Source organism: Nilaparvata lugens, chromosome 10 (genome assembly GCF_014356525.2).
Source record: "Nilaparvata lugens isolate BPH chromosome 10, ASM1435652v1, whole genome shotgun sequence".
Lineage (NCBI taxonomy): Eukaryota > Metazoa > Arthropoda > Insecta > Hemiptera > Delphacidae > Nilaparvata > Nilaparvata lugens.
Window position 1 is genome coordinate 14,227,018 of NC_052513.1, and position 27,375 is coordinate 14,254,392.

Consider the following 27,375-nt stretch of genomic DNA (forward strand, 5'->3'; position numbering starts at 1 on the left):
CCTCATCACTCATTTGATAATTCGACTACCAATATGAGATTCTCATAATGGTAGAGTGAAAATCACTACAATCTGTCAGCATAGTTTGAATGGGAAGCGTATATGAATTATCCATGAGAAATACTGACAGTTTCAGTGCTGACGAAATTTTTATCTCTGTTGAATATTTCTAATGTAATTATTTCCACTTAAAATGTAATATTTGTCACAATATGCTTATTCTTGCAATTTTATATAGCCTAATTTGGTTTGTTATATATGTTATTATTAAATATTTAATAAATATAATCGGTATATATTTTCGGCTGAGGGTGTAACTTATAATATAGGTGCTAAAACTATTCTCCATCTTCAAACAATCTCTTTTATTGATTTTTTGATTTGCACAGGTTTTTGAATGCACAACGGTTCTTGCACTCATGTGGAGTTTCAGTCACGTGTCAAATCAATCAAGACACATTTGTTTCTCTTATTTCAGAATTTGATTTATTCTTTCCTATTTATACAGTCCACTCTTTTCTAAGACTAAATTCCACAATAGGCCTAATACCCTCTCCACATAAATTAAAATAGATTATTTTCAACAGGCAGTGCCGGTTGCACAAAAGCCGGTTAAATTTTAACCGTGATTAGTTTCACGAGAACCAATCAGAGAAGCCGTCTTTTCTAAAAGGCCTTGACTGATTGGTTATTGTGAGATTAATCACGATTAAAATTTAACCAGCTTTTGTCACAACCGAGCCTTGAAAATGTTGAAGTAAGGTATTCTAACTTTTAAATTATTTCAGTTATTGAATTAGTTTTTTACAGTTCAAATTCCTAGTAATTTCAATTTAACTATCAAACTGTGAACGAATTTAGGATTATTTAAAAAAATACTAGATTTCTTGAAAAGAAATGGTTTGCTGCTCAATTATTGATAATATTTGAATAACGCGCCAGTTTTAATCGTCAGCTGTTCATTTCAGTCGACAGAAAATGAATTCTTGTAAAAACAAATTATAACCTGAAAAATCGGCGTCGTCGTTTTGTGATTGGGATGAATTCTTGTTTGTATACATCTTTCTTTACTACTAGGTAATCAGGTATGTTAAGTTTTTGCAGATATTTTTAATAATCTTATTAGATCTTAGCATTATACATGTTTAAGCAAAATTAGGATTAGGCATGGAAATGAAAAATCTAACACGAGCTGTTTGTGCACTTCACACAGCTGCAGACTAGTGTTGTTGTTAGCCTATTTAAAAATATAGCCTTTCATAAAAATGCTATGAAAAAGATTTTAAAATAGTCTTTTTGGTGTACTTTCTATGACTGCTCTTTTATTTTGAAAAGAATAGGCTCTTCACTTTTGACTAAAATCTATAGATGTTTAAGAGAGCCTGTAACTGGAAAATTAAATTTATTTGGTACACTCCCGTATTCTTCAATATTTTTTTATTTTCTTTGCAATAAAGTCGTTTTTGTATCTCCAATCAATCATTTATAGAATATTAGGTTTTCTATGGTTTTTAGAAATATATCAGCAACAAATTTGGCGCTCCGTGCGCATCCAAAATGATCTTATAGCTCCGGTTGAAAAAAGTAAAATGCCTGTTTAATTTTAATAAAAATAAAATTCCAGAAAACCAATCAGAAAATGTTTTTTTGGTAGTTGTTGACAAAAAACAACTTTTTATCAAAACCAAAGCTTTTAAAACAGAAATTTAAAAGTATTATAAAATCATTAGGTATAAATTTGGTTATTTTACGAAATAAGAAATATTTTCAAGATAATGGCCTTATATACCAAGACTCTTACGTAGTCATGAGAATAACTGTGAAATTTGACTGACTTAGGTCTTTATAGGCCTACAATAGTTTGTGATATAATGGACCATGATCATGATTAGAGTGGTAATTTTAACACGTATTTAAATGAAAAAATGCATTCCGATGCAGGTTATTATCCCCCTTCAATTTTATAAATTACTAGAAACATTCAGTTTTTATACATCCGTCTTCAAACAAAGCTTGTTACTTACTTGTTACTTCTTATGTCTTCTCCGCAGTCTGCTTGACCGTGGAATCGTCTTTTTCGTCCCATCGTGGGGGTGTCGGTGTTCACCTTTATTTAAGGTTATTTAGTTATTTTATGTTAAGTCCATAAGGTGGGCATAAAAAACCCCAGGGACACGTCATGAGAAAACAAACAGAAACAAGTAGGCCAGTCGACCTACTAGTCCAAAAGAAAAACAAATAAAAGCAAGCAAGAGGAAAGAAATTAATCAAAAATAGGCGCTCACCAAGCTGCTGTCCAACATGAAAAACTCACGGAGTGAGTACAAAGGATTATCCAACAATAAGTCTCTCAGGACCCTCCGAAATTTTCCGGCAGGCAGATTCCTAGCAGCTTGTTGAAGAGCCTGACAGATAGATGGCCATAGCTCGATCGTGTCCTGCTCATTCTTTGGTAGGGCTCGTCCAGCCTCTGTCTCCCTCTAGTCTCATGTGGGTGAAAATTCTGCCTTGTTACAAGCTCCCCCACATTTACATTTGCATGTGTTCTGCAGAGGGTCTGAAGTACATAGAGGGAGAAGACTGTGAGGATTCTCTCTCTCACAAAGAGGGGACGACAATGGGCAAGACGCTCAGCACCACAAAGGATCCTCAGGGCCCTCTTCTGAATGAGCAACACTCGTGAAACATCTGTGGCTCCACCCCAAAGCGTGAGGCCATACAGGACAATGCTCTGGAAAAAACATAAATAGCAGACCTTAAGATAGGAAGCAGGAATACAGGATTTAAATTTCCTGAGCAGGAAAACCACTCTGCTCAGCCTGCAACAGACAGCCTCAATGTGGTCAGCCCAAGAGAGCTTTCTATCCAGAACAAACCCAAGCAGCTTCACCGGGAAAAAATCATACTCATCCCCATTTCTGAGGCTGAATATGATTGACTGCGTTTTATCATCGTTGAGGAGAAAGAGGTTTGCAGAAAACCAGTCCGTAGCAAACAACCTGGTCTCCAACATCTCGGCCCCCAGTACATCAACTCCATGACCATGATCGTAAAAAGTGGTGTCGTCTGCATAGCAAACAACACTTCTGCCATCCATGCGAGCTACATCGTTCACTGAAATCAAAAATAGAAGTGGCCCCAGGACAGAGCCCTGAGGCACCCCACAGTTGACACAGTTTCTTATACGAGACAACACACCATTAGCCAGTACAGCCTGCTTGCGGCCCCCCAGGTAGGATTCAATAAATCTAAGAGGGGATCCACTGACCCCATAGTGCTTGAGTTTTCTCAGAAGGATTGCATGATCAAGCGTGTCAAAAGCCTTGCTGAGGTCACATAATGTGAGCCCAGCAAGCTCACGCCTCTCAAAGCACTCATAAATTCTACGCAGAAGGAAATCGACAGCATCAGCAGTCGATCTTCCTTTTCTAAAACCAAACTGGGTGGCCGCAAACAAGCTGCACTGCTCACGTGCAGTGTGAGAAGGTGTGAGAAGGTGTGGTTATCAATGAATTCTGCAATGCTATAGTATGGTCTGTCCATCAGGTATTGTTTTAGGCTTCTTATGAAGGTGTTGTCATTTAGGCTTCTTATGAAGGTGTTATCATTCACTAGGGATTTTATGTTGCCAGGAAGCAGGTTAAACAGGTTTGTCCCCGAATAGGCCGGATATCTACTATACTTCTAAAGTCGATGGTGGGGGAGTCTTATGTCATCCACGTAGCGTGTTCTATAACTGTGCTTATCTCGTCTTAAAGCCGGACTTTGGTTTACTACTAGGATGATGGATTCCAGGATATATATTGAGATTACTGTGAGGATACCTGTCTGCTTAAAGAGTGGTTTACAGTGTTCTATGTAGTTTTCTCTTAGTAGGATTCGCACTGCCCTAACCGTATTAATGCTACTTCTATTATTTATTTTGTGTACATAAGTAATTTACATTTTTCTTTGCAGAACCGAGGACGTATATTTTTGCAGAAATAATGGATAACGATTTTGCTGAAGACAATGAAGATGATGTTATTAATATACTTCAAAACGTTAAAGTTGAAATGGTAAGGATAATTGACCGAACAAAGTGAGGTCTAAGATTCAAGTTGACGGTTTGGCATTTCTCTTAATTTTTTGTTAATAACTTTGGTCTAATCGCATCTTTAAGGTCTTTGGTTTCAATATTTTGTTTTGCAGTCATGGTATTATTATGCATTACCATCAGTATCAATATTCTTACATTCGAAAAAAAATAATTTAATAGGTGAATAGAAATAAACAAATGAACAAATTATAATATTTTTGATTCTGAAAAATCAATTTTCATCAGATAGAAAGATTATCACGGAACTGGATGAATTATATCATATGGAATACAAATTCAGACGTGAACTGAGTTTGTTAACATTTAAAACAGTTGACATCAGGTACTTGTGGATGAGAATTCTGTGTGAGGTCTACGTTCACAGAACTACTAGTATACAATGATACGTTTTTACTAGATTTATGACAATAAAGTTTGAAATGTAGATGATAGTTGTTTTCATCCGTTACCTACAAAATCTTTCTAAATCACTTGAAAAACTATACTTACCTATATGATCTAGATGTCTTAATTTTCATAATCCTACCAATTTAACAGATTTCCTATATGAACAAACCAATCATATTCTGAATGTTTTTGATTTTTAAGGAACATGACGACGATGATGATGGTGATAATGATGCTGGCTGTGAAGATAATTCCAACTTTGTCTGGGTGAAGGAAGAAAAAGAAGATGATGATGATGACAATGATGATGCTGGCTCTAAAGATAATTCCAGCTTCGTATGCCTGGAGGATGAGAAGGAAGAAGAAAATTATGATGTTGATAAAGAATCGATATCGGTAAGACACACTTATTATAAATCACATTTTTAGCTTGCGGTGCACTTTTCCCGCTTGTTTAAGTATGTTAAAGGCTAATACAGTACCTTCAAGAAAGTAATAACTCAGTGGCGGATTGAGAGGAGTTATTTCCTACATGCTGTGATGATACAATGATGTGAAGACAAAGTTATAGTAGTATTATAGTCTGAACAATTGACAACCTGTGTGATCTGATTTCAAAACCGCCGACTCTTTACAATCTTGTGAATTTTTTTTATACTCTGTGACAATTAGTCAAAGTATAGACTAGACTCGTGTTTGTGCTCACGACGCGATCTATGCAAGAGTGCCTCGTCATTGATCAAAACATAGGAAATTATGAAATTAATAATTGCCATATATCTTTCTTAAAATAACATTATATTGAATTGAAAATGTCTTTATTAATGAAGTGTACAAATACATCCGAATAGTGTCACGAAATACAATGATAAATCAGGCTACAGGCATCAAATTGCAATTCCAAATAAGCAAATAAATTACAAATTAAATAAGATACTTTCTTCTTTTAATAAGATTTTTTTCTTTTCCGACTATAGTATTGCTCTACTTTGCTATACTTTGCTCTAATAAATGAATGAACGAATGAAGATCTCAAGCACAGAATCACAATTTCAATAAAATAGTACTAGATTTTAGAATCTATTCGTCAAATCTATTATACTGCTGGAAAGAGTTCAGGGATAGTCCTACCAAAAATTATTTCAGTTTGTCAGCATCTCCTATTTCCTGCAAGTTCCTAGGCAGCATAATGAAACATTTCCTTCCCTTATAAAGTGTATTTTTCTTGAAGAATTCTAATAGATGTCTCTCCTCAATCCTTCCATATCTGGTGTTATAGCCATGTGTTTCGTTTCTCAATTCAGTTGAAGAATATTTTTTAAATAAGTCAAGTATTGTTGTTATACTTCATTGTTATGACGCAGCTTTGGTATTTTACAATGTATTTCTCACTCTACTGAATTCAGATAGTCTGCAATAGTCTAATAAACTAAATTAGGAAATTGAAGAAGTTTTAGGCAATAGCCTGTTTTTTCTTTTCCGATTCTTGTATTTTTTTGCTAACCTTATAAATAAATGAATAGGAACTATTTTTTCTTTCAGAGCGGAGAGGATGGAGATTCTGGACAGGATTCCACTAGTACGTCAACTCATATACCGGTAAGCAACATTCAGATCTTTTTTTCCAAAATCAGTTTTATTTGAATATGAAACTACTTTAGTTAGTTATTTATTAAAAGTTCAGTTAGCGATGTTGAAGTAGTTCTCAATTCTTATATTTAAATATGAAACTTCTTTAGTTTTTTAGCCAAAAAAAATTCAATGATTAAATAATAAATTTTGACAATTGAGCTTAAATATTGTGTTAATCATATTCCTACATCGTAAATACGATATAGCAAAGTTGCAGAGCTAGAAAAGGATAGCGCTATCTGCTTTGTCGAATGGTAGACAATGATATCAACACCAACATTAATCGGTTGCTGCCATTATAATGTTGGACTCACTACAGGAAACGACACGCATTACATAATGATTAATAATGAAATTTCATAATTGAGATTGAGTAATTTGTTATTTAATTACTTTTGTACATTGTTAAACACGACCTGACAACGTTGCAGAGCTAGAAAAGGATAGTGCTATCTGCTTTGTCGAATGGTAGGCAAGGATAGCAACACAAATGTTAATCAAATGCTGTCATTATAATGTGGACCTCACTATAGGAAACGACACGCATTCAAATATTTGTTGTTCCCCATACTGACTTAGTAAACCTGAGTCTATTTAAACCTTAGTAAACATTTAAACTATAAACTTAGTAAATCTGTAAACCTTAGTATATTTAGTGAAGTTGATCTAGTAACCAGTAGTTCGTATTATCATCTATATTAAATAAGATCAAGAATCAAGAATTTTATTTGCCGTAAATCTTAAAAAAGAGCAAAAACAGAACAAAAAAGCAATAAACATCATCAAACAAGAACAAAAAAGCTATTAACATCGTCAAAAATAACAAAAAAGCAATAAACATCATCAAACAATGAAACAATTTATAATACAATAATAATACATATACATAATAATATCTACTCTAGAGGAATTATAGAGGATGATCACAAAATCTTTCGTCTTATAGAGATAATCCTAGTGGCATGGAAAACCTCTAGAATAAGAATAGTGACGGTAAAACCTCGATAAATCGTACCTCTACTTTACCTCTATTATGAACACCTTGGAGAGACAAATTTCCTCTCTGATCGCCCTTTAGATTCATGCAATCGACGATTTACTTGTTGAAAATATTTTTTCCAGCAGACAGTATCTAAGAATATTATTTTTATGTTGCAGTTCGAGCAAGTTTTCTTAAAAGAAGAGCATGACAGCAATTCAATGGATGAGACCTACACTGAACCGGTGAGTACTGAAATATTTTTCCAAATAAGCAATCTCTCTCAACATATTGTTTTATTCGTGTATATGTTGACACGTGTATTTGTTCAACTAATGACAGTCACTGTAAACGTTATACTGGATCAAATAAGTGGCGGTTTTGACAAAAACAAACTTTAGCAACCCTTTATGTGCCTGATTTTGGAGCAAAGGAAGTGAAAATAAGTGTGAGTTCAAACTATACGGTACTTTAGTTATAAAGATGTAGATTTCCAAGTCAAAGTGATATATCGTTGATACAATTTTATTAGTCAATGGTAATAAGTCTGATTAGAGAATTTACCAGAATTGTATCAAGTTGATGTTTTTTGGGTAGAAATTTTACTAGAATTTTCATAAGAAATAGTACTAGGTAGCGACCCAATTAGTAGGTAATAACAAATTTCACATTTCAACGAAAATGATGGTAAAGAGTTTCATTTTAGTTCTTGTAATCAGGGTCTGGATGAAATAGTGCCAAGTAACATCATCAAATGAACTAAGGCTACCATTTGTTAGCCAATATGCTTAACTAAAAATTCATTACTGTGTTGCCTATCCATACTTTTCCGCTATTGAAATTTATAAACACTTATGAAGTGAAAATGTCAAGGTATCCTTTACAGAGTAAGTTTCTACAGTCTGATGATAACCCACACCAGGTCTAAACGATCGTCACTACTAAATAGTAAATGCATTTTCACTTCATAAGTGTTTTGAAAATTCAATTTTTATATGTTCATAATGAAAAAGTTGCAGAAATATAACCACAGAGTGCTCTGTTGATGAATTTTGGTTATTGTCCATAACAATGTAAACTGGAGATTAGGGTCAAGTCAGTATCAAGCAACAGAGTCGTTCATGAAGCAACATGGAATATAAAAGAAAACTTTTGAGTTTGAAAGCGACTCCCAGGAATTATATATTTTTCACAAAATTCGGATGAAGATCCAGATTACACACAGCCGAAAACTATGGAATAAAATCTGAAAGTTTTCAGATGTTAGATGTTTTCAGATCTGAGAGTGAATTCAGTTTGTTAACTTTATTATTGTTATTATTTTGTGATTGTAGAAATGTCTGTAAATTATTTGGCGAATAAAATTTCAATTTCAATAGTATACCATACTACGTTAATTTTGTATGGTACAATAATATACACTATAGTACAGTATTTCTCTCACAGTGTATTACTGGTGAAATTAAGAAATACAGTTTCGAGAAATGTCTTTCCATCATTGAGCATGATTGGATGAATAATGGCGCCTCAAAAATATATTTTTTTCATATTCATATTGAGGTGCGTACAGATCTACGCGCCACGAACATGCGCATTTCACTTTTTATCAGATGATGCTATGCTTATCATATCTGTATCTTACTTTAATCATTGTACAAATACAGATATAATAAGCATCAGCTGATGAAATCGAAATGTGCGAGTTCATGGCGCATTAGTCTGTACGCGTAGGGTCCCAATTGACAGAATCCCAAACGACCGAATGCTATATTTTCCCAAACGGCCGAAAACTACTTTTTCCCAATTGGCAGAACGCTTTCTGTCATTTGCGACAAACTAGAGAAACTTTCTGTCGTTTGGGAAACCTATCACTTTCGGTCGTTTGGGACTCTCAACACTTTCGGTCGTTTGGGACTCTCACCACTTTCGGCTCAATGCAACAAACCACGTTTTCTGTCGATTGGGAAAATTCTTAAAAGTTTTCTGTCATTTGGGATTCGGCTAAATGAGAATGTTCCAGTTTCAATATTTCATTAATTCTGCCAATTGCGAAAAAAGTAGTTTTCGGCCGTTTGGGAAAATATAGCGTTTCGGTCGTTCGGGATTCTGTCAATTGGCATGCTACCGTCTGTACGCACCTTTAGATATTTATGATAAAAACTCATAATATTCTTTACAATAGTATAGTATTCCATATTCACTTTGAAATATTTCTGCAGTAATTGCTGTTGAAAGTAAGAAGTTATGTAGGTGTAGTGTTTGACTGTGATAGTTCAGTTTTTCAACTTTGTAATTTATTAATGAATAATGACAATTGTCTCAACATATTGTATGTTTTAAGACTATAAACGATGATTTGATCTGATATTTAGTCCCGAGTAATAATCCAATGTCTTTCGATCATTGTGATGAGTTGTGCACAATTTTATGAATAATGGTGCCACATGAATATATTTTTTCCTACAGTTACGTTGAAAAGTGGCCATTGCTGCACTGATTACAGAACGCAAAGAATCACTTTTCCGCTCTAGTGCGGGAAAAATTTTTCCTGCACTCCAGATTTGCAACATGGCAACGCAAAATACTTAGTAGGTTATATGGAGCAACAGTGCAGCAAAATCAAAATGAAGTTGGTAACAGTGACTGGGCTGCTATAGTGAGCAGAGGTGCAACGAAGCACAACGAGCAAATTATTAATTATATATTATAACCAAGGACAACGAGGACTTTAGGATTTTAGGATTAAGGTTTTTATCAATAATAAAATTACACAGAAAAACATTTGCAAGGAAGTGCATATTTGCAACAAGTGTGAACGATGTTTCCAGACTGAAAACGATTTGGATTTCCACAAAAAATCATCGGGCTGTATTCCAGCGAGTAGTGTAGGCCTACATAAGTGTGACATATGTGGGAAAGAATTTGAGTCTTATTGCAACCTACAGAAGCACAAAAGTGTTCATGGTAGCAACAAGTATTCGTGTAAGATTTGTGGCAAGGTTTACAATTATAATACAGCCATCATCAAGCATATTCAAAAGCACGATGTGGATCCAAAAGAGGTTCTCGAATATCGCAAGGTGTTGAATTCAGATGGAAGTGACATGACATCGGTTTCTCCACAAAGTAAATCGTTCAAATATCGCCAGGAGTTGAATTCAGAGAAAAGTGAATCGTGCAAATTTTGCAAGATTTGTGGTAAAATGTACCGATACAGGAACGCCCTAGCCAATCACATGCGTGCTGAACATAAAAATCATCCAATAATTTCGAATCGCAGCAGACGGCCGTACGTCTGTGACTTCTGTGGTAAAAGATACGCAAACAATGCTGCCCTATTGAAACACAAGCCATGGCACACTAAGACGCCGTATCCCTGTAAAGTTTGTGGTAAAGTGTTTCAATTCGAAACAGTTTTCTATAATCACCTGCGAACCCACAACATGGATCCATCCGATGTGCGCAAATCTCACAGCCAACTGCCGAGCGCAGAGGACATAGTCCTTTGCAGTGAGTCGTTGCGATGTGACATTTGTGGCAAGAAAGCCACCACTAGAGACGAACTACTCAAGCACAGAAAAATTCACAAGCCGAAGACATTTCGTTGTAAGGTTTGTCTCAAATCGTTTTGTTCAGTAACTGTTCTGGAAAATCACTTACGAATACATAATGCTCAGTAGTCTGTTACGTATTGTTCAGTAATACCTCAGAAAAGAGAACGTATTTGTAGCTAATAATTACGTGTTACTTGAGTATTGCGATCAATTAATGTTATTGAAGCCATTCTTCATAAACTGCGTGCAGACTTCTGCGCAACGAACATGCGCATTTCGCTTTTTAATCAGCTGATTGTGTCTGTATTTGTACAGAAACGGTAAGATACAGATAAGATGATAAGCTTCGCATCAGCTGATGGGAAGCGAAATGCAAGGTCTATAAATAAAGGTCATGACACTCATGTTCCTTATGGAGCGGCCATTTTATGGGGTATTTATGGCGGTATATTTGAAAATCCAATCTAATTCAATTTGCTCGTAACAAAATTATGCATTTTAAAAACAATATTCTAGTTCAGATAATATGTGAATTAAGGTTTTCAATTTTTTAATAATGAGATTTCAATAATAAATTCTATTTTCTCGAATGTTGATCTTATTTTCAATAATTAGGTGAAAATATTACTGGACATCAATAAATTGTAGAGATTTTCATGCTCAATCTTTTCCACTTGAATTTTTTCGTTTAAATTGAAACTGAAGCCTGATAATCGGGAATCTAAAATCAAATTTTGCATAGATGGGGCGGAGCTCCTGAAATTTTTAGATATGGGACTTGTGGCATAGAGCTCATCAATGACTATTTTAGGTATAAATTTGATCAAATTCGTTGTGCCATTTTTGAGAAACTCGCGAAAACCCCTGTTTTTGACATCATATTTGCTATTTTAGCCGCCATCTTGAATTGCATTTTATCGAAATTGTTCGAGTCGGATCCTTATAGTGTAAGGACCTTAAGTTCCAAATTTCAAGTCATTCCGTTAGTTGGCAGATGATATATATCGTGTACACAGACATACATACACTCATACACACACATACTTTGGTACATTGGACCCAAAAACCACTTTTTTAACTTAGAGGACCTTGAAACGTATAGACATTTAGAAATTGGGGTACCTTAATTTATTTCGGAAAGGAAAACTTTCCTTACCTATGGTAATAGGGCAAGAAAAGTATAAATGCAAAAAAGCAATAAATAGTTGACGTTTTTTGGACTTTCAAATTTTCAATGATCAATGAAAAAAATCTGTGTTGCTTATGAACTTATAGAGCATTAAAGTATTTTCAATTTGATGTATAATTCAACATTTTTATTCGTTTACCTACAACTGTAGCTGCAGATTTAGTGTTGAGTTTCGCAATCAGACAGGTCATCTGACAGAGAAATTTGTACCGAATGTTAGTTAGGAACACAATTTTTGACTGCAGCTTTTTTTTTGTTTCGAATAGTTAGAAGGTGTACATATCCAAAGTCCCCATCCCCACCCCTTGTGTCAAAGGGATGAGGATGGTTGCATTTTTTTGCTTTATCTTGAGAGAAAAAAATGCGTTCCACTGACGTAATCGAACAAAAAATTTAGCTTGAAACTTTCCTTGGTTATCATTCAATGTCATAGTTATAGCAATATTCCATTGTGAATCGATCTCTAAGGCCCATTTCACACCAAAGCTGGGCCGGGCCCGGCCTAGCCGAGCGGAATCGGCCGGAGGCGGATCAGCCGAGCGGAATCTGCCTGCGTTCGCACTGAAGCCGTTTGCCGATTCGCTCAGTAATACAAAATACTGCGCAACTCACTACTTGGGAAGATCGAACTAAACTGAAAGAAGGCAGAATCCGTTTGGCCGAAAACGCTCGAGTTGGGCGTCAAGCCGACTGCACAAATCCGCTCGGCTCGGCGTTGATTTGAATGCTCCCGACTAAATCCTGCATAGTTAGTGCGCAGGCGAATTCCGCTCGGCTCGGCCCAGCTTTGGTGTGAAACCCCACTAAGAAAATAGGACTTACATAATAAATTATGGTACGTTGTTTATTTTAAATTCTAAATTATTTATACGAAGACTAATTTTAAATTAGTCTGTGTCGTTTGATTTGTTTTTTATTATCTAGCCTGATTGACTCCCCTAGCGTTCATAATTTCACTTTCTTTCTGTAATATTTGACCGGTTTCAGTAAAATTCTTCTATTCAAATTATTTCTAATGAGCTATTAATACTGATGGAAAAGCATATAATGTTCAATTTTATCAATCTACTTTATAAATTGAAATTTTAAAATTTGAAGTATTTAAAATAATCTCTAAAGCAAACGATTACATGCTTTTCCATCATGTATTAAAAATAAAAACATTCTGACGGGTTGTATGCTCTTTGAATTGAAATAAAAATACTTTTGCTCATCAACTTTTCAAACTGGTTGAGGTGAATCTACAATATTTCATTCATAATTTTCCCAAATCATTTAAAATTAATTTGTATGGTTTCTCTACCCTACGATGGCGATAATGAATTACTGTAAAATTATTCTAATGAATTACTTCCTATTTAAATGAATTCTGCTCCATGAGAACATGAAATCATGTATGGGTAAATGTCGATAAATTATTCCATAATTTTCCAATTATATATTATTTATTTGTAGATTTGTTTTCAAATGTCTTAAATAAAAAAACTTGTCATGTATTTAGCTGAATTATAATGTATAAATGACTTAATAAACTCAATACACAAACTTAACAGTAGATAAAATATAATAGTTCTATATATCCTTATAATACCATAAGATATCCGTGAATACAAATAAATTATATGTACAATATTCTTCTATAATTGAATACAAACATCATATTACTGTGCATTGTTAATTTTTATATATATATATATATAATTATTTGATAAGCACTCATCTCTTCACATAAAATCTACTTCAATTTTCATAGGCTGAAAGTCTTAGCAAATTTATTGTGTCATAATTTTCACTGCATTGATGATACATTACTTATTTTATTTACAATTCAGTGTAAAAATAATATGGATATAACCATACATTCATTAAGGCCGCTCGTTTATATAAAATTCCGTCACTATACCGTAGCCTAAAGTAAGTTTCAATTATGTAGATATGTAGACTATGCTTCCCTTGATCTTTGATATTGCAATATAATTCATTTATGGTACTACTATGGGAGGACTGGCTATAGCTACTCACTTTTTTAGAGCAGTTATTTTAATATAAAGACGGATTTAATTAAAGGCAAACATATATAATCATTATCAGTCAAAATTTGATTATTCGCTGATTAACTTGATAATATTTTGAATTATCTTCTGTAATACACCATGTAAGGTTTAATCGAAGTAGAATTTCAATAACCTTGAGTCAAAAATTCTAAGCCTACCATCATGTCATACATAATAATATTATAAAAAATAAATTTATCTTTATTATATCTATTTAGTACATATTGTTTTGTTATATTATTGGTTTAGAATGAACATTCTAAAAATTTGAGCTTTGTATGATAAAAGCACAATATCATAGATTAAGAGCTTTGAAGGAACTAATACGGAACGGTTGCACAAAAGCCTGTTAAATTTCAATCATGATTAAATTACATAGAACCAATCATAGACTTTTTTGAAAAGAAGGCTTCTCGGATTGGTTATCATGGAATTTAATCACGATTGAAATTTAACAAGCGTTTGTGCAACCGGTACTTTGCCTATGAAAGAACTAATTAAACTAGATTAATCAATTAATTTATACGACTTCAAGCCGCGTTTACACCAGAGTTGTCAAATAAGTTTTCAACACATTGATTCAATTTGTTGCCAATTTATTAAAAAGCATAGCAACATTTTGTCGTCAACTTATGGAAATCCTTGTCTTCAACAAAACTTTTGTTTCCCACTCAGTGTCGTGAAATGTAGTTTAAAAATAATTTTTACAAAAATGTTGTCAATTTTTTTAAGAAAACAAGTTGTTCTGAAATGCAGAGCAACAAAAGTTGTCAATTTTTTACGTATTAGGCGTCGACTTGTAGAGGGGAACATTTTGTTGGAAACTTTTGCAGTGTTTCCTACACTGAGTAAGAGACAAAAACTTTGTTGAAAACAAAGATTTCTAAAGAAGTTGACGAAAAAATGATGCTGTACTTTCTAAGGAATTTGCAACAATTTGTTGACAACTCTGGTGTATATAAAAAAAAATTGTCACGTAATATTCTATTCTACAGCCTAATTCGACCGCCCAATTCTTTGGCAACAAGTTTTCCACTTTTTTGCTCTACATTATTTTGAGAACAGCAACTTGTCTATACAAAAATCGTCTACTTGTAGCTATAATTTCAGAGGAGCAACATTTTGAGAAAACTATTTGTGGACAAGTTTGGTGTAAACGCAGCGTTAGTGAACCTCTCCTTAATACAAAGAAGATTCAATACAAACACGTTCTCCACCTAATACTACTCGAGAACACTGGTAGCTATGAGACTTGAGTTTTTCTAGGCAAGCGTTCAGTTTACCCTCATCGAAATTAGGAGGAAGTATGGTAAACGCAAACCCCCCTCCCCCTGCCCCGGTCAATTTCGCTTTCAAACCATGCTCGTTGCAAATCATGCAGATATCGTCCAAAGACCTGTGTGAAACACCCAGAGAACTCAAGAGACCTTGATTCATGACTATCAGCTCCTCAAGTCGCTGAAAATCTTCATCAAAAGGCGCGGAACTCCTTTGACACACGCCGATCTTTTTCAAAACAACCGAAGCAGTCTTACTTACATCATCCATTGCATTTAAAATATTATCCACAGCACTTGGATTACGTTTTTTCAATGCAGCCACTTTCTGCACCAGTTGAGATGTGTTCCTAGGCACGCCTGAGTTGATAAGAATCAAGTCAATCAGAGGAGCGTTTTCTAAAACTACGAATTTGCTTGTTCCACTACGATTCATCTCTACAAATGAACCATTCACACAAACTGTATTATCCAATCCTGAGGGTCTTCCATGCAGTATACGCTCCCCAGCGTAAGCGAACTCATTGATCTTATTGTAGTATTCCGGTGAGAAGCTTTTTTTGTTGAAATCAGAAGACAGTTTCAGATTTTTGTAGTGTAATAAAGCTGCCGAAACACACACACAATAGGACGCCGAGCTTCCTGTTCCAGCTCCCAGGGTAAGTTCAGAGTCTACTTCTATAGTGAACGGCTGCAGCAAATTTGAGTTGGCATGGAAAATTAGGTGTAACAAAAGTATGAACACCAGCAAGGACGATTTCTGCTGGTCTGTGAGATTGGACACATCCACTACACGTGACATCCTGTCCAATATCGATCGTGCATAAATGTCGTGGTCGGTTTCAGACACTGTCTCCTGCACAATATTCAGTACATCACTGAAATTCAAAGTAACATTCAAATCTATCTTGTTCATTGTTATTTTTATATGGTTATCAATCTTCTCACACAATTCCAAAGTAGTTCTTCGATCGATACTTGCTGCTAGAGCTGTTTTGCCATAGACAACGCTGTGTTCACCGAACAGAATAAGTTTACCGGGTGCTGATACGTTGATTTTTATACGGTTTCCTTCTATGAGGGCCATCTTGTATGAATAGTAACAATGTCGAAAATCACAACTGAGTCATGGAAATCGTCAACGATTTATTAAGAGATAGTGGAACCCAGTTTGCCAATAGCTCAACCTGCAACAAAAAACCATTGACACGAATTAGTTAAATATAAATCAATAGAAATAGTTGGGGGAGGGGTTGGCTCTGATAAGCCATCGATAAGTTTTGATTACCTCCAAAGTGGGTCCTTCCCGCAAGGGACTCTCCACCAACACAAGCCATAGGGCCTACGAACTTACTCAATTTTTACTTCCAAAGTTGACCCCCAAAGGAGACCAAAATCCCCTTAGCCCCCCCCCCCCCAAGGATAAGCTACTGGAGCACTTTTAAACAGTTGTTGAACTAATATTCTGATGCGATAAGTTATAGGTGGCAAATAGATTATTCATAGATAGACTTCATTAAGGATATTGAAAAGTTTAAAACCAAAAAATTAAAACTTTCTTGTTTTCTAAAACAAGAAATTGAAAACTTAACTGTCTTGTTTTCTAAAACAAGTATATGATTACATTGATCATACTCTTTACAGTAAAGCCCGGATCACACTTATAATGCAGCTATCCGATTCCGCTCCGATTCGATCATATTTTACTGTAAGTTATGTTTTGTGTCTCTTCCACCACCACCTGTCCACCCCACAAAAAATATCAGACAAAAGTAGGATCGGAACGCTGCATGATAAATGTGGCCCGGGCTTAAAAGATATTCTGAAGCCGCGTTTACACCAAAGATGTCAAGTGAGTTTTCAAAAATTTGCGGCCAATTTGTTGACAACTCCTTAAGCCCCACGTTGACACCAGAGTTGTCAACCGAGTTTTCAACAAATGGTGACAACTTCTTGAAAAGCTCAGCAACATTTTTTCGTCAAATCATGTTTTGTTTTCAACTAAATCTTTTGAATTGCTTTTGTGCAGTTTTCAAAACAAACCACTGAGTGGGAAACACTGTAAAAGTTGCCAACCAAGTGTTCAAACTCCACAGCTGCCTTCACACCAAAGTCGTCAACAAAATGTGGTCCACAGATAGTTTTGTACAAAAAATTTGATGATTTCTCTTTAGAAAACAAGTTGCTGTTCTTAAATGTAGAGCAAAAAAAGTTGTATTTTTTTCGAGAGTGTAAAGTTGGCGTGGACTTGCAGAAAGGAACATTTTGTTGTTAACTTTCTCAGTGTTTCTCACGCTGACAGGGAAGTTTTCAAATTTTGTTGAAAACAGGGATTTCCACAAATTGGCAAAATCTTGCTATGCTTTTCAAAAAAATGGCAACAAAACTGACCCAATTTGTTAAAAACTCAGTTGACAACTCTGCACTTTAACAGCGGCTTACATGCCCACGCTGACTACGCTTTCTGGGCAAAAAATTGACAACTTTTTTTGCTCTATATTTGAGAACAGTAACTTGTTTAAAAAAAAAAAATGTTTTTAAAAAAAAACTTTAGTAGGCAACATTTTGTTGACAACTTTAGTGTAAACAAAGCTTTAAAGTTATTATACACTGCCTATTTAAAAAAAAATGATCTTGAAGTTGTTATTGATGGTGTAAACGCAGCTCTAGTCGACACAATGCACCTTGGATAAAGACTTCATAATAAAATTTATGAAAGTAGAACAGCAGCAGCAGTTATAAGCTGGAACCTGGGGCTGGGAGATCTTATTTTTGAGAATAAGGTAAAACTTCACTTACCACACTATAAGGCGATGTCAGTATTGTCAGAATTGTCTTGATATTAATGAAACATTCGAAAGTTATGAAAAACGCTTACGTAGAGGCGGAAGCATTGAAATGTAAAGTTTATAAATAACTACGGTATCCGGCATCCTCAACCTGGTGCAGTGTCCCACTAACCTAAAAACTGCATATAAATATAAATTCGATACAAAACTATCGATATAAACAGTTTGATAAGTCGATGGTTGAAGGTAAATATATCGATGTTGAGTGATATATCGACTGTCAGAAATCGTGAACATCGAGAGATGCTAAATCGATAGTATCAAAAGGTAAAATATCGATAATACGTCGATTGACTAATCTTAAATGTGATGTCTCGATATGATACGTCGATTTTATCAATATCTTCACTTCATACTATCGATTTTTCATTATGATACCATTCGATATTAGTCAATCGATGTATTATAGATCTTTCAACTTTAATACTATCGACTTATCATCTTTTGAAGATTTATCGATTGTTGGAAATCCAAATCATCGTAATCGATAATCGTTATAGTTTCTCTTTGAAAAAGTGATAACCAAGCTTATCACCAGTTTTGTTTTTATCCTAGTTTTACAATAAAAATATGATATTTGGATCAATATTCAGATTATAATAATAAGTTTCATTCAGTTTTTGTATTTCGTGGTAAGAAAATTACTTTAAAATTTATGCTAATTATAGACTACGAGCAAATCCATTGGTTTTTAATTTTTAGGTTAATCAATCATTTTTGTAACTCAACAGGTTACTAAAGTCAAGTTGATTTCAACGTAGGCTACCTTATTATTAATCATGAGTGGCCGTCAATCAGCAGTTACATTATATTACCATCTTCTTTCTCAACCAAGCAGAGCATTGAAAATATTTATGGATGTCAATAAAATTAAGTACATCCCCAAAGAAGTTCAGCTTGCTCAAGGTAATTATTTTACTCACTCTATTCTCTGTACTATGTTTATATTAAATATCAAATCTTCTTCTAATAATAGGCCTAATATTTGTATGGCTTGATCACTCTAATAGTGTTTACTCTATTTATTTAAACTCAGTGTTTTACTGTTATATTGACTGGCCTATATGTCAAATTGTGACATCCTGTTTTTTGGCTAATAAATTTATTTATTTTTTTAATATTCTAATGGTGCCATACTAGCTATGATATTAGGTTAACGGATTGAACATTCCGATTTAACTATAGAGAATCATAACCAGAAAAACTTGGAAATCGAAAGGACTAAGCCCCTTTTATTACTTGTCACGAAAGGCAGGAACACCAAAGGTTTATAGTGAGGTCCACGTTATAATAGCAGTGAAGAAAGATAGGAGAAAAACGTTGCCGATCCTCTGTCTTGTCAATGCCTTCTATAGACGGTAGCTGATACAGGTTTATTGATGTAATATTAACGGTTCATTCTCGTTTAAAATAATATATTACATTTTTAAGCAAGAAATTATATTTTTTATAATTATGATGAAATATTTTGTTAATTAATTATCAATTCTACATTGTTAAAAGATGATCTGGCAACAGAGCAAAGCGAGAAAGCGATAGCGCTATCTGCTTTGTTGAATGATAGACAAGGATAGCAATACCATTGCTAATCAAACACTGCCATTATAACGTGGACATCACTAGAGGAGTTCGGTTAGTGTTTCTCTCAGGGCGCCAGCCTGAAACCGCTAGGTCATCATTGCTGTCTCATTCACTGGTGTCCCAGCTTGCTTCACACAAGGATACCTCTGGTGTCCCAGCTTGCTTCACACACGGATACCTCTGGTTTCCCAGCCTGTCTCTTTATACAGAAATATTGGTCTTAAAAGAGTCATATTAGCTACATCCACTCTTGGTCTCCAGTGGGTCGCCAAGTGAGTGACCGTGTGATTCGGGGAGCATTGGTCTTGTTGCACTCATTACACTAGGGTCGCCAGATTCTGGCGACTGACCATCAGATTTTGGTAACGGTTGGTATCTCATACGTGCCCGCCAGTCCGGCAGCCAATCCTGGTGTTTCACTGGTGTCCCAACGTGCTTTACAATAGGCCGCGCCAATAGTCGGTTCCTGGCGACCAACTGGTGGCTGAGACTGCTAGCTTAAATCCAATTCGAACCTAGGGAAGACATCTACATAAGAACTCTTTCCGTATTATAGGATAGCCATAAAATAATCTTCAAGAAGATATCACTATGCTATCATCAATAAGATACGTAGCACTTATGCTACCTTTTATCTGTGGTATAAGTTGATTTTCTTGTAGTTGATACAAAATGTCATAATGATTTCTGACAGAAATATTCTTTTCTAGGTGAGCACCTTCAACCTGAATTTGAAGCTATCAATCCTTTCAAAAAAGTGCCTGTTATCAGTCATAACAATTTTATTCTAACTGAAAGGTAAGCCCAAGTCAAGTGAATCAACTTAATATCTCTGTTCTTCAATTTTCCTGTGGTTAAAATTAGTTTCCCAATTTATTTTATTTGTTGTTTTGAAAAATGTAAACATTCTCTTTTTGTTGTTAGAATGTTAATTCTGCTGATATGCTCAAATGATTGTCATAATAATTTTTCAAATAATTGTAAAAGCCTATAACATTTTTTGTTTTATTAGTTTGAATATAAACCTCTTATAATCTATCAAGAGCGTTCAATAATGTAGTATTTGAATGTGCTGAGTTGTCCATACTAAGTTCTAAAACACTGAAATTGTTTTCCTTTCTTATATTCAATGTTCAGTTAGTAGGACCATTAGCCAGCCAGATGCGCTGGGTAGGTCATCACGTCAATATACTTGAACACAGTTCGCACATAAGTTTTTGACAACACTGTCACGCCAAATATTAAAAACATATTGGGCTTAGAATGGCTAAACACAGTGATGACCATTAAATATCTACTACAGACTGAAAAGATTCACTTAAGGTCTGGCACGCAGCCAGCCAGGACTTGAGTCTCCTGTTAAACTCACTGTCACTCAAATGACGCACAGGTGCAGGTAGCATGTTGAACATTCTAATAGCGATACTGGGATAAGAGCTCTGAGCCTTACTTAGCCTACATCGAGGAACATTGACTTCGAGAGCATTTCGAAGTGAGTAGGCAGTCTGCAACCCCCTCAGATTCCCTATCAGATTGGTATTCCCAATACCAACCAGGGAAGCAAAGATAAACTGGATAAAAACTGTAAGAATCCCCGAGTCTGACAAAGAGTGGCCTACAGTGCTCCAAATGACAGCTGGATGATAATATCCGAACTGCTTTTTACTTTCCTTGCCCTATTACCATAGGTAAGGAAAGTATTGCTTTCCGAAAAAAATTAAGTTACCCCAATTTCCAAATTTCTATGGTCCCCTGAGTCCAAAAAAGTGGTTTTTGGGTATTGGTCCGTGTGTGTGTGTGAGTGTATGTGCGTCTGTGTACACGATATCTCATCTCCCAATTTTCGCGATTTTCTCAAAAACGGCTCCAACGATTTTGATCAAATTCATACCTAATATATTAATTGATAAGCTCTATCAACTGCCACAAGTCCCATATCTGTAAAAATTCCAGGAGCTCCGCCCCATCCATGCAAAGTTCGATTTTAGATTCCCAATTATCAGGCTTCAGATACAATTTAAACAAAAAATTCCAAGTCGAAAAGGTTGAGCATGAAAATCTCTACAATTAATGTTCAGTAACATTTTCACCTAAAATTGAAAATAAGCTCGGAATTTGAGAAAATGTGATTATTCAATTGCAAAAGGTTGGCAACTGTTGATTCTATTGAATCATTCAGTATGAAGAGATAGCAGACTACGTGTGTCTCCAGCGTTATTGTCCTGTCACCAGCTGGCTCAGATCTTGGAATAGTAGACTTGAGATGTGCGTGAACACTAGCGTCAGATGATCAATTTTCATAACGGCAAGGAAAGTTGTGTGAGTGCGCCACACCAGATTTTTTCTGTAGCAGAAGAACACTCACAGTGTGAAGTGTGCCCCCACAGCAGTATACCATAGAGAATGTGGCTATGGAACAGTGAATAGTAGGCCATAATCAAATGCTCTTCAATCAGCAAGCACCTCAATCTTCTCAACAGGTAGACCACACGAGACAATCTTTTACATACAGCATCCACATGAGCACTCTATGTTAACTTTGGATCGATGTTGAATGCCAGAAGCTTCACTGGTTCATTTAATGAATGATTGAGATGGTTTTTAAGAGTTCACATGATATTCTGTGTCTTGCCGACGTTGAGCAACAACCTGTTCTCCTGAAATCAGCGTTCTGCACCAGCAAAGGACTCCTTCAACTCAACAGTAAATTCGATCTTCCACTTGAGCATTGAGTTTCCTATTCTTCAATGCTTGAAATAGGTACAAAAAATATCCATTTCTCTATTATTCTAATTGTGTGTATTTTAATAATGTCTAATTGTGTGTATTTTAATAATGTTGCAGTGTAGCAATTCTGCGATATCTGTGCCGAGAGTTCGATGTTGCTGATCACTGGTATCCAAAGGACACTCTGCAGCAAGCCAAAGTCGACGAATTTCTTGAATGGCAACACATCGAGCTCAGAGCGCCACTAGCAATGTATTTCCGGACTAAGGTGATTTACCCTTGTTATTTTGCAATTTTTAGCTGAAAAACTTGAAGTCTCTTCCTTACCATCACGCTCCACCTTCAATGGGAGTAAGTTGAAGATTGCGTGAGATTTGCGGCCTGATGCATAAAAGTTATTGTTCATACAAAATTACTTTTGATTTGGAGGAATATGCGGAGCAGAGAAATGGAGGGTGATCAGCCAATCACAGTAATGAATAGAGTCATAGGTAGAATCGCAGTTGCCAATTTGTCGATTAGACTCAGTCGACTCAGTGCTTTTAGAGAGGAAACTTCGTATGAGAATCATGAGCACTTGAACACTCACTAGAAATTCGAGAACGCTGGCCGGTTTAGAATGGCAACTTCGCCGCCGCTGTATACCTCTCTCTGCTGCGCGTTTCCCTACAATTCAAAAGTATTTTTGTATGGACTATAGGAGTTTTGTAAAACAGTGACAGTAATATTCGCACTCAATAAAAATAATTGTACGGTTTAATTATGTACCGTTCTTTAGTTGTCTAGTGTGTGCATAACCTATTGTCATGAAGCTTATATTGTTTCGCAAGACTACTCATTTTTATGTATTTGGTAGTACAGGAAATTCGCTTATAAATTCACTTCATATTATTTATTCAGTAGTTATATAGTTGAGGGAATATATAAAATGATCGAACAGTCACGCATCATAAATTATCACCTAATATTGGGTCACAGTAATCCTTTACAAAACCCAATCACACACAGACATACTCAAAGTAAGGGTGTGATCACATTGGATGCGTTTATGTGTTAGTGCAAGCATGCATTATTATTATTATTAAATTATAATAGGAAAATCTTAATAGATTCTTCCTTCATGTATGATAGATATATAAGATGATATATGTATAATGATTACTTCAATTGGTAAAACCTATCATATAAGTAACTAGCCGTCAGGCTCGCTTCGCTCGCCATATCCGTCTAGCCAGGGGGCTCCGCCCCCTGGACCCCCGACTGGATCGTCCAAAAATGATATCAGCGGGCTCGCTTTGCTCGCCTGCATGTAGACCTCAGCGGGACCTCTGTACCGAATTTGAACGTATTATATAATTTTGATCTCGAAAAACACCTGTTACTATATCGGCGTATCTTTGGCGAACAAAATTCTTCCACCTCAGCTAAACCTGTGTACTGAATTTTTTAAATATATTTCCATCAATTATTGAAAAAGGTGAGGAAACGCAGAAAAGCTGAGAAAACGCTAATTTTGGCTAATTGGATAAATTGGTATTTAGGAGGTCCTGGATAAATGCATTTCAATCTTCAACTTGGTGCCAACCTAACAAAGTCAACTCAACTTAATGTCAACCTGACAAAATTTTTAAATTTGTTACCAGAGCAACTGTTTCGAAAAACAACTCTCTCTAGATTATAGTTCTATGTTAACATGTGGTATGGACATTTCAATTATAATTAAGATATCGGGAGAAGAAGAATATACATGCTAAAAGACGAACTTTAGACCCTTAAAAACAACCCTTGGAGTTAAAATATTGCCAAAAGATTTCTTAGTGCGCCTCTAAAGGGCCAACTGAACATACCTACCAAATTTGAACGTTTTTGGTCCAGTAGATTTTTAGTTCTGCGAGTGAGTGAGTGAGTGAGTGAGTGAGTCAGTCAGTCAGTCAGTCAGTGAGTGAGTGCCATTTCGCTTTTATATATATATAGATGTGAGAAAAAGTTGAATAAAAAAAAAATTATTTGTCATGTGAAACTGTATAATCTGAGCTTAGCTTCAACAGTGTATTACACGTCAATTAAATAATTAAATTACATCTAGTTTTCCCAGCCTTGAGGTCACAACAGTTTCAAAAAAACAGAAACGTTATCTTAATACCGAATTACTCCATCCACGCACGTTGCTTTGTCATGGCTCAAGACAAGCCCAACAAAGCCGCGGAGACCAGGGTGTGTTGCCAGATTTTCATCATGCAGATGAAAAACAAAACCAGGAAGAGAATGTTCAGTGTGAGCAGCTACATGCAAGTCACATCGTGTTCCAATGGCACTTTCCAGATTTCGTTTTTAGGCTAATGCTTGATTCGACTTGCACTGCACATATAAGCAGTGTGATGGAAACATATAAGCATATATTCATTATGTTATTACATCCCAAGCTCTCTACTATGAACGCTCATTTGTTCAAGTTTAGTTATGAATACAGCATGTGAATTATATGGTTGACTGTGTTGTCAATGCCTTAGAACGCAAAACTTCACCCCAAACTCTCGTCAAAGACTTGAGATTATATCTCTCACAATGCATCCTTATAATCTTATACTCTAAGTGCCGGTTGCATAAAAGCCGTTTCAATTTTAATCGTGATTAATTCCAGAAAAACCAATCACAGAAGCCGTCTTATAAAAAAGGACTTCTCTGATTGGTTCTTGTGAAATTAATCACGGTTAAAATTTAACCGGCTTTTGTGCAACCGCCACTAATAATGTAATACTCATCTTAGATATATTGTATTAAGGTGACCAATGGAATAATATTTAACTTCAGTTCTAATAAATTTAGTTTCCCAATAATTGGAAATTTTTAAATTGTCTTTGACTTTTGAATTTTGCAATTTGAAATTTGTTTTTCAGTTTCTGATGCCGATGGTCACCGGTAAACCAGCCAAACAAGAATCGGTCGATAGAATGTACAAATTGATGGTCATTGGCTGTGATAAAGTTGAAAACATTTGGCTGAAAGATAAACCCTACTTATGCGGCGATAGCATCAGTATAGCCGATATCCTGGGAGCATGTGAAATTGAGCAACCAAGTGAGTTTGACATTAAATTGATTAAAATTACAAACATTATTCAACTTTTCAAATTTCACAAATCAACTCTCAATTATTATTTTGTATTTTTCTATTCCCCCACAATTCCTATTTTGGATAGCCAAAAAAATACTAATAACTATGGTAAATGGTAACAGGGTGTCAGGGTTAATTCATGTAAAGTTACACACTCATTTTTGAATCTCAATGAATCTTTACAATTTCCTAAAAAATTTGGAACTCTGAATTGCATATTAAATCTCTCTTCCGTCCAAACCATATTTGAAATTTATTATGTAAACTATTTCTTGTGAAATCACTTAACTCATTTCAACCGTAATGATGGAAACTGGAAAATCTATAGATATAATCTACGTATATATCATGTTAAAGCAAAATAAATGGTATAAAAGGAACAATTGGTTTTCATACCAAAAGCTTTCAGATAATCAGATTTCAATAATAAAGTAATGAAATCTATTCCATTAAATGAAGGAAATAATAATTTCCTATCCATTAGTGAACGTGATCAAGTTGATCTAATTCGAGGTATTAGACTCAGTTTTCAAGATATTCAGTGCTAATTAATTATGATTTATGATTATGAGTATTATGATTTAGCACTAGCACTAATAATTTTTGAACTAATTCAAGGTATAAAACTCTGTTTTCAAGATATTCAATGCTATTTAATTATGATTTATGATTATGGTTATTATGATTATGCACTAGCACTAATGATTTTTTCTTTTTATTCAAATTTTTCTCACTTTACATAATATGACAGTTTACAAATTAGAGTAGGTAATCATAAAATAATAATAGGCCTATCTTATATTTATCGCATACGTCGTGAGAATCTATTTATAACTCCTTAATATAATAATAACAATAATAATACTGAGGGTGATACCCACATAAGCTCTTAGACTTTTGCGTGGGTAATGAGTGAGAGGGATGATGAAGAGAGATGACGACTGCTTTTTAGGTAGACAAGACCGACGACTTATCGTCTCCTCCGAAAAAGGGGATAGCATTATAGTAGAATTACATATTATTTTATTTATTTATGAAAAACATGGAAGCATACAGGATTTCTCCCTAAAAATTGCTTCCATAACAACACAATTACAATACTTCATTATACATAGAAAAAGTACTGAAAAAAAGAATATTGAAAAATTACAATGAAAGAAGAGGAAAATTTGAAGCTCAATTGCTTCTCATTTTTAGGAATGGCTGGTTACGACCCCGCTGAGGGCAGACCAAAGATAAAGGAGTGGATGGATCGTATCAGAAAAGATTTGGATCCTCACTACGCTGATGCTCACGCTTATTTGAATGCGGTTGCAAAAAAGAATGCTGCGAGATCTTCTCAGGTTGTGTCAAAATTGTGAGAGCTTCATACTACTTTGTTTTGGAACTGACTGTGAATTTTATTGTTGTCTGCTGTTGTAGTTTTGTTTTTTAATTCTTACCAAAGTAAATGTAGATTCAGGTTGCGGGCTGTAGGTAGTGAAATTTGATCTAATCCATGTTGAAAGTTTCCGTTCATTCTCCAAACCTCAAATATCAAATACTATAATAAAGGCTGTGGTTAGTTGAATACATTTTTAAGAATTACCTAGTTACTTTCTTTGACATTTAAGATAAGGTAAACTGTTACAAAATACTGTATATTGATGAATAATGTGTAATATTTGATACTTCAGGCTACTATAAAATTGCTCTCTGTAGGTGAGTGATGCCTATATTGTTGTGACCTTGTAGAAAAAATAATTTGATAATTCCATCAAAGGGTTTGTCTTTTATTGTATTTTTGTAATAAAATATATAATGTTAAAATATTTTTCTATAGTTATTAATATGTGAATGAATATTATACTACCTTTTTGTAATTTGATAAATTGGTATAGGGCCTATTGGGTATAGGGTATTGGTTATTGGCCTAGGGTATCTAAATACTTGT

The 27,375-nt window shown here is 34.9% G+C and overlaps 4 protein-coding genes across 6 annotated transcripts; 3 read left to right on the forward strand and 1 right to left on the reverse strand.

The window, feature by feature from the left end:
* The first annotated feature begins 962 nt into the window (after positions 1-962).
* Positions 963-9,602, forward strand: LOC111051108 (prostatic spermine-binding protein). 3 transcript variants are annotated; one of them, XM_039436379.1, is made up of 6 exons: positions 963-1,085; positions 3,958-4,058; positions 4,688-4,882; positions 6,029-6,085; positions 7,277-7,342; positions 8,111-8,340. In XM_039436379.1, exons 2-6 carry the CDS (start codon positions 3,987-3,989, stop codon positions 8,141-8,143), a joined length of 423 nt encoding a protein of 140 aa, XP_039292313.1. In that variant the 5' UTR covers positions 963-1,085; positions 3,958-3,986; the 3' UTR covers positions 8,144-8,340. The 3 variants fall into 3 exon arrangements, with proteins under 3 accessions (XP_039292313.1, XP_039292315.1, XP_039292314.1); XM_039436381.1 differs by lacking the exon at positions 8,111-8,340 and adding an exon at positions 9,564-9,602 and having other exon boundaries at positions 964-1,085; XM_039436380.1 differs by having other exon boundaries at positions 978-1,077; positions 8,111-8,341.
* A 599-nt stretch (positions 9,603-10,201) lies between these two features.
* On the forward strand, positions 10,202-12,473 carry LOC120353332 (zinc finger protein 37 homolog). The gene is made up of 2 exons (XM_039436628.1): positions 10,202-10,708; positions 12,309-12,473. The coding sequence occupies exons 1-2, from the start codon at positions 10,202-10,204 to the stop codon at positions 12,471-12,473; spliced, it is 672 nt and encodes a 223-aa protein (XP_039292562.1).
* A 1,058-nt stretch (positions 12,474-13,531) lies between these two features.
* LOC111050971 (mevalonate kinase) lies at positions 13,532-18,129 on the reverse strand. Its single transcript, XM_022337393.2, has 2 exons — positions 17,971-18,129; positions 13,532-16,358 (listed from the first exon to the last, which is right to left on the reverse strand). Exon 2 carries the CDS (start codon positions 16,256-16,258, stop codon positions 15,074-15,076), a length of 1,185 nt encoding a protein of 394 aa, XP_022193085.2. The 5' UTR covers positions 16,259-16,358; positions 17,971-18,129; the 3' UTR covers positions 13,532-15,073.
* Positions 18,130-18,509: 380 nt separating this feature from the next.
* On the forward strand, positions 18,510-27,247 carry LOC111050882 (glutathione S-transferase theta-1). Its single transcript, XM_039436382.1, has 6 exons — positions 18,510-18,652; positions 18,752-18,926; positions 20,312-20,399; positions 22,446-22,596; positions 25,226-25,406; positions 26,640-27,247. The coding sequence occupies exons 2-6, from the start codon at positions 18,800-18,802 to the stop codon at positions 26,801-26,803; spliced, it is 711 nt and encodes a 236-aa protein (XP_039292316.1). The 5' UTR covers positions 18,510-18,652; positions 18,752-18,799; the 3' UTR covers positions 26,804-27,247.
* Positions 27,248-27,375: the final 128 nt, after the last annotated feature.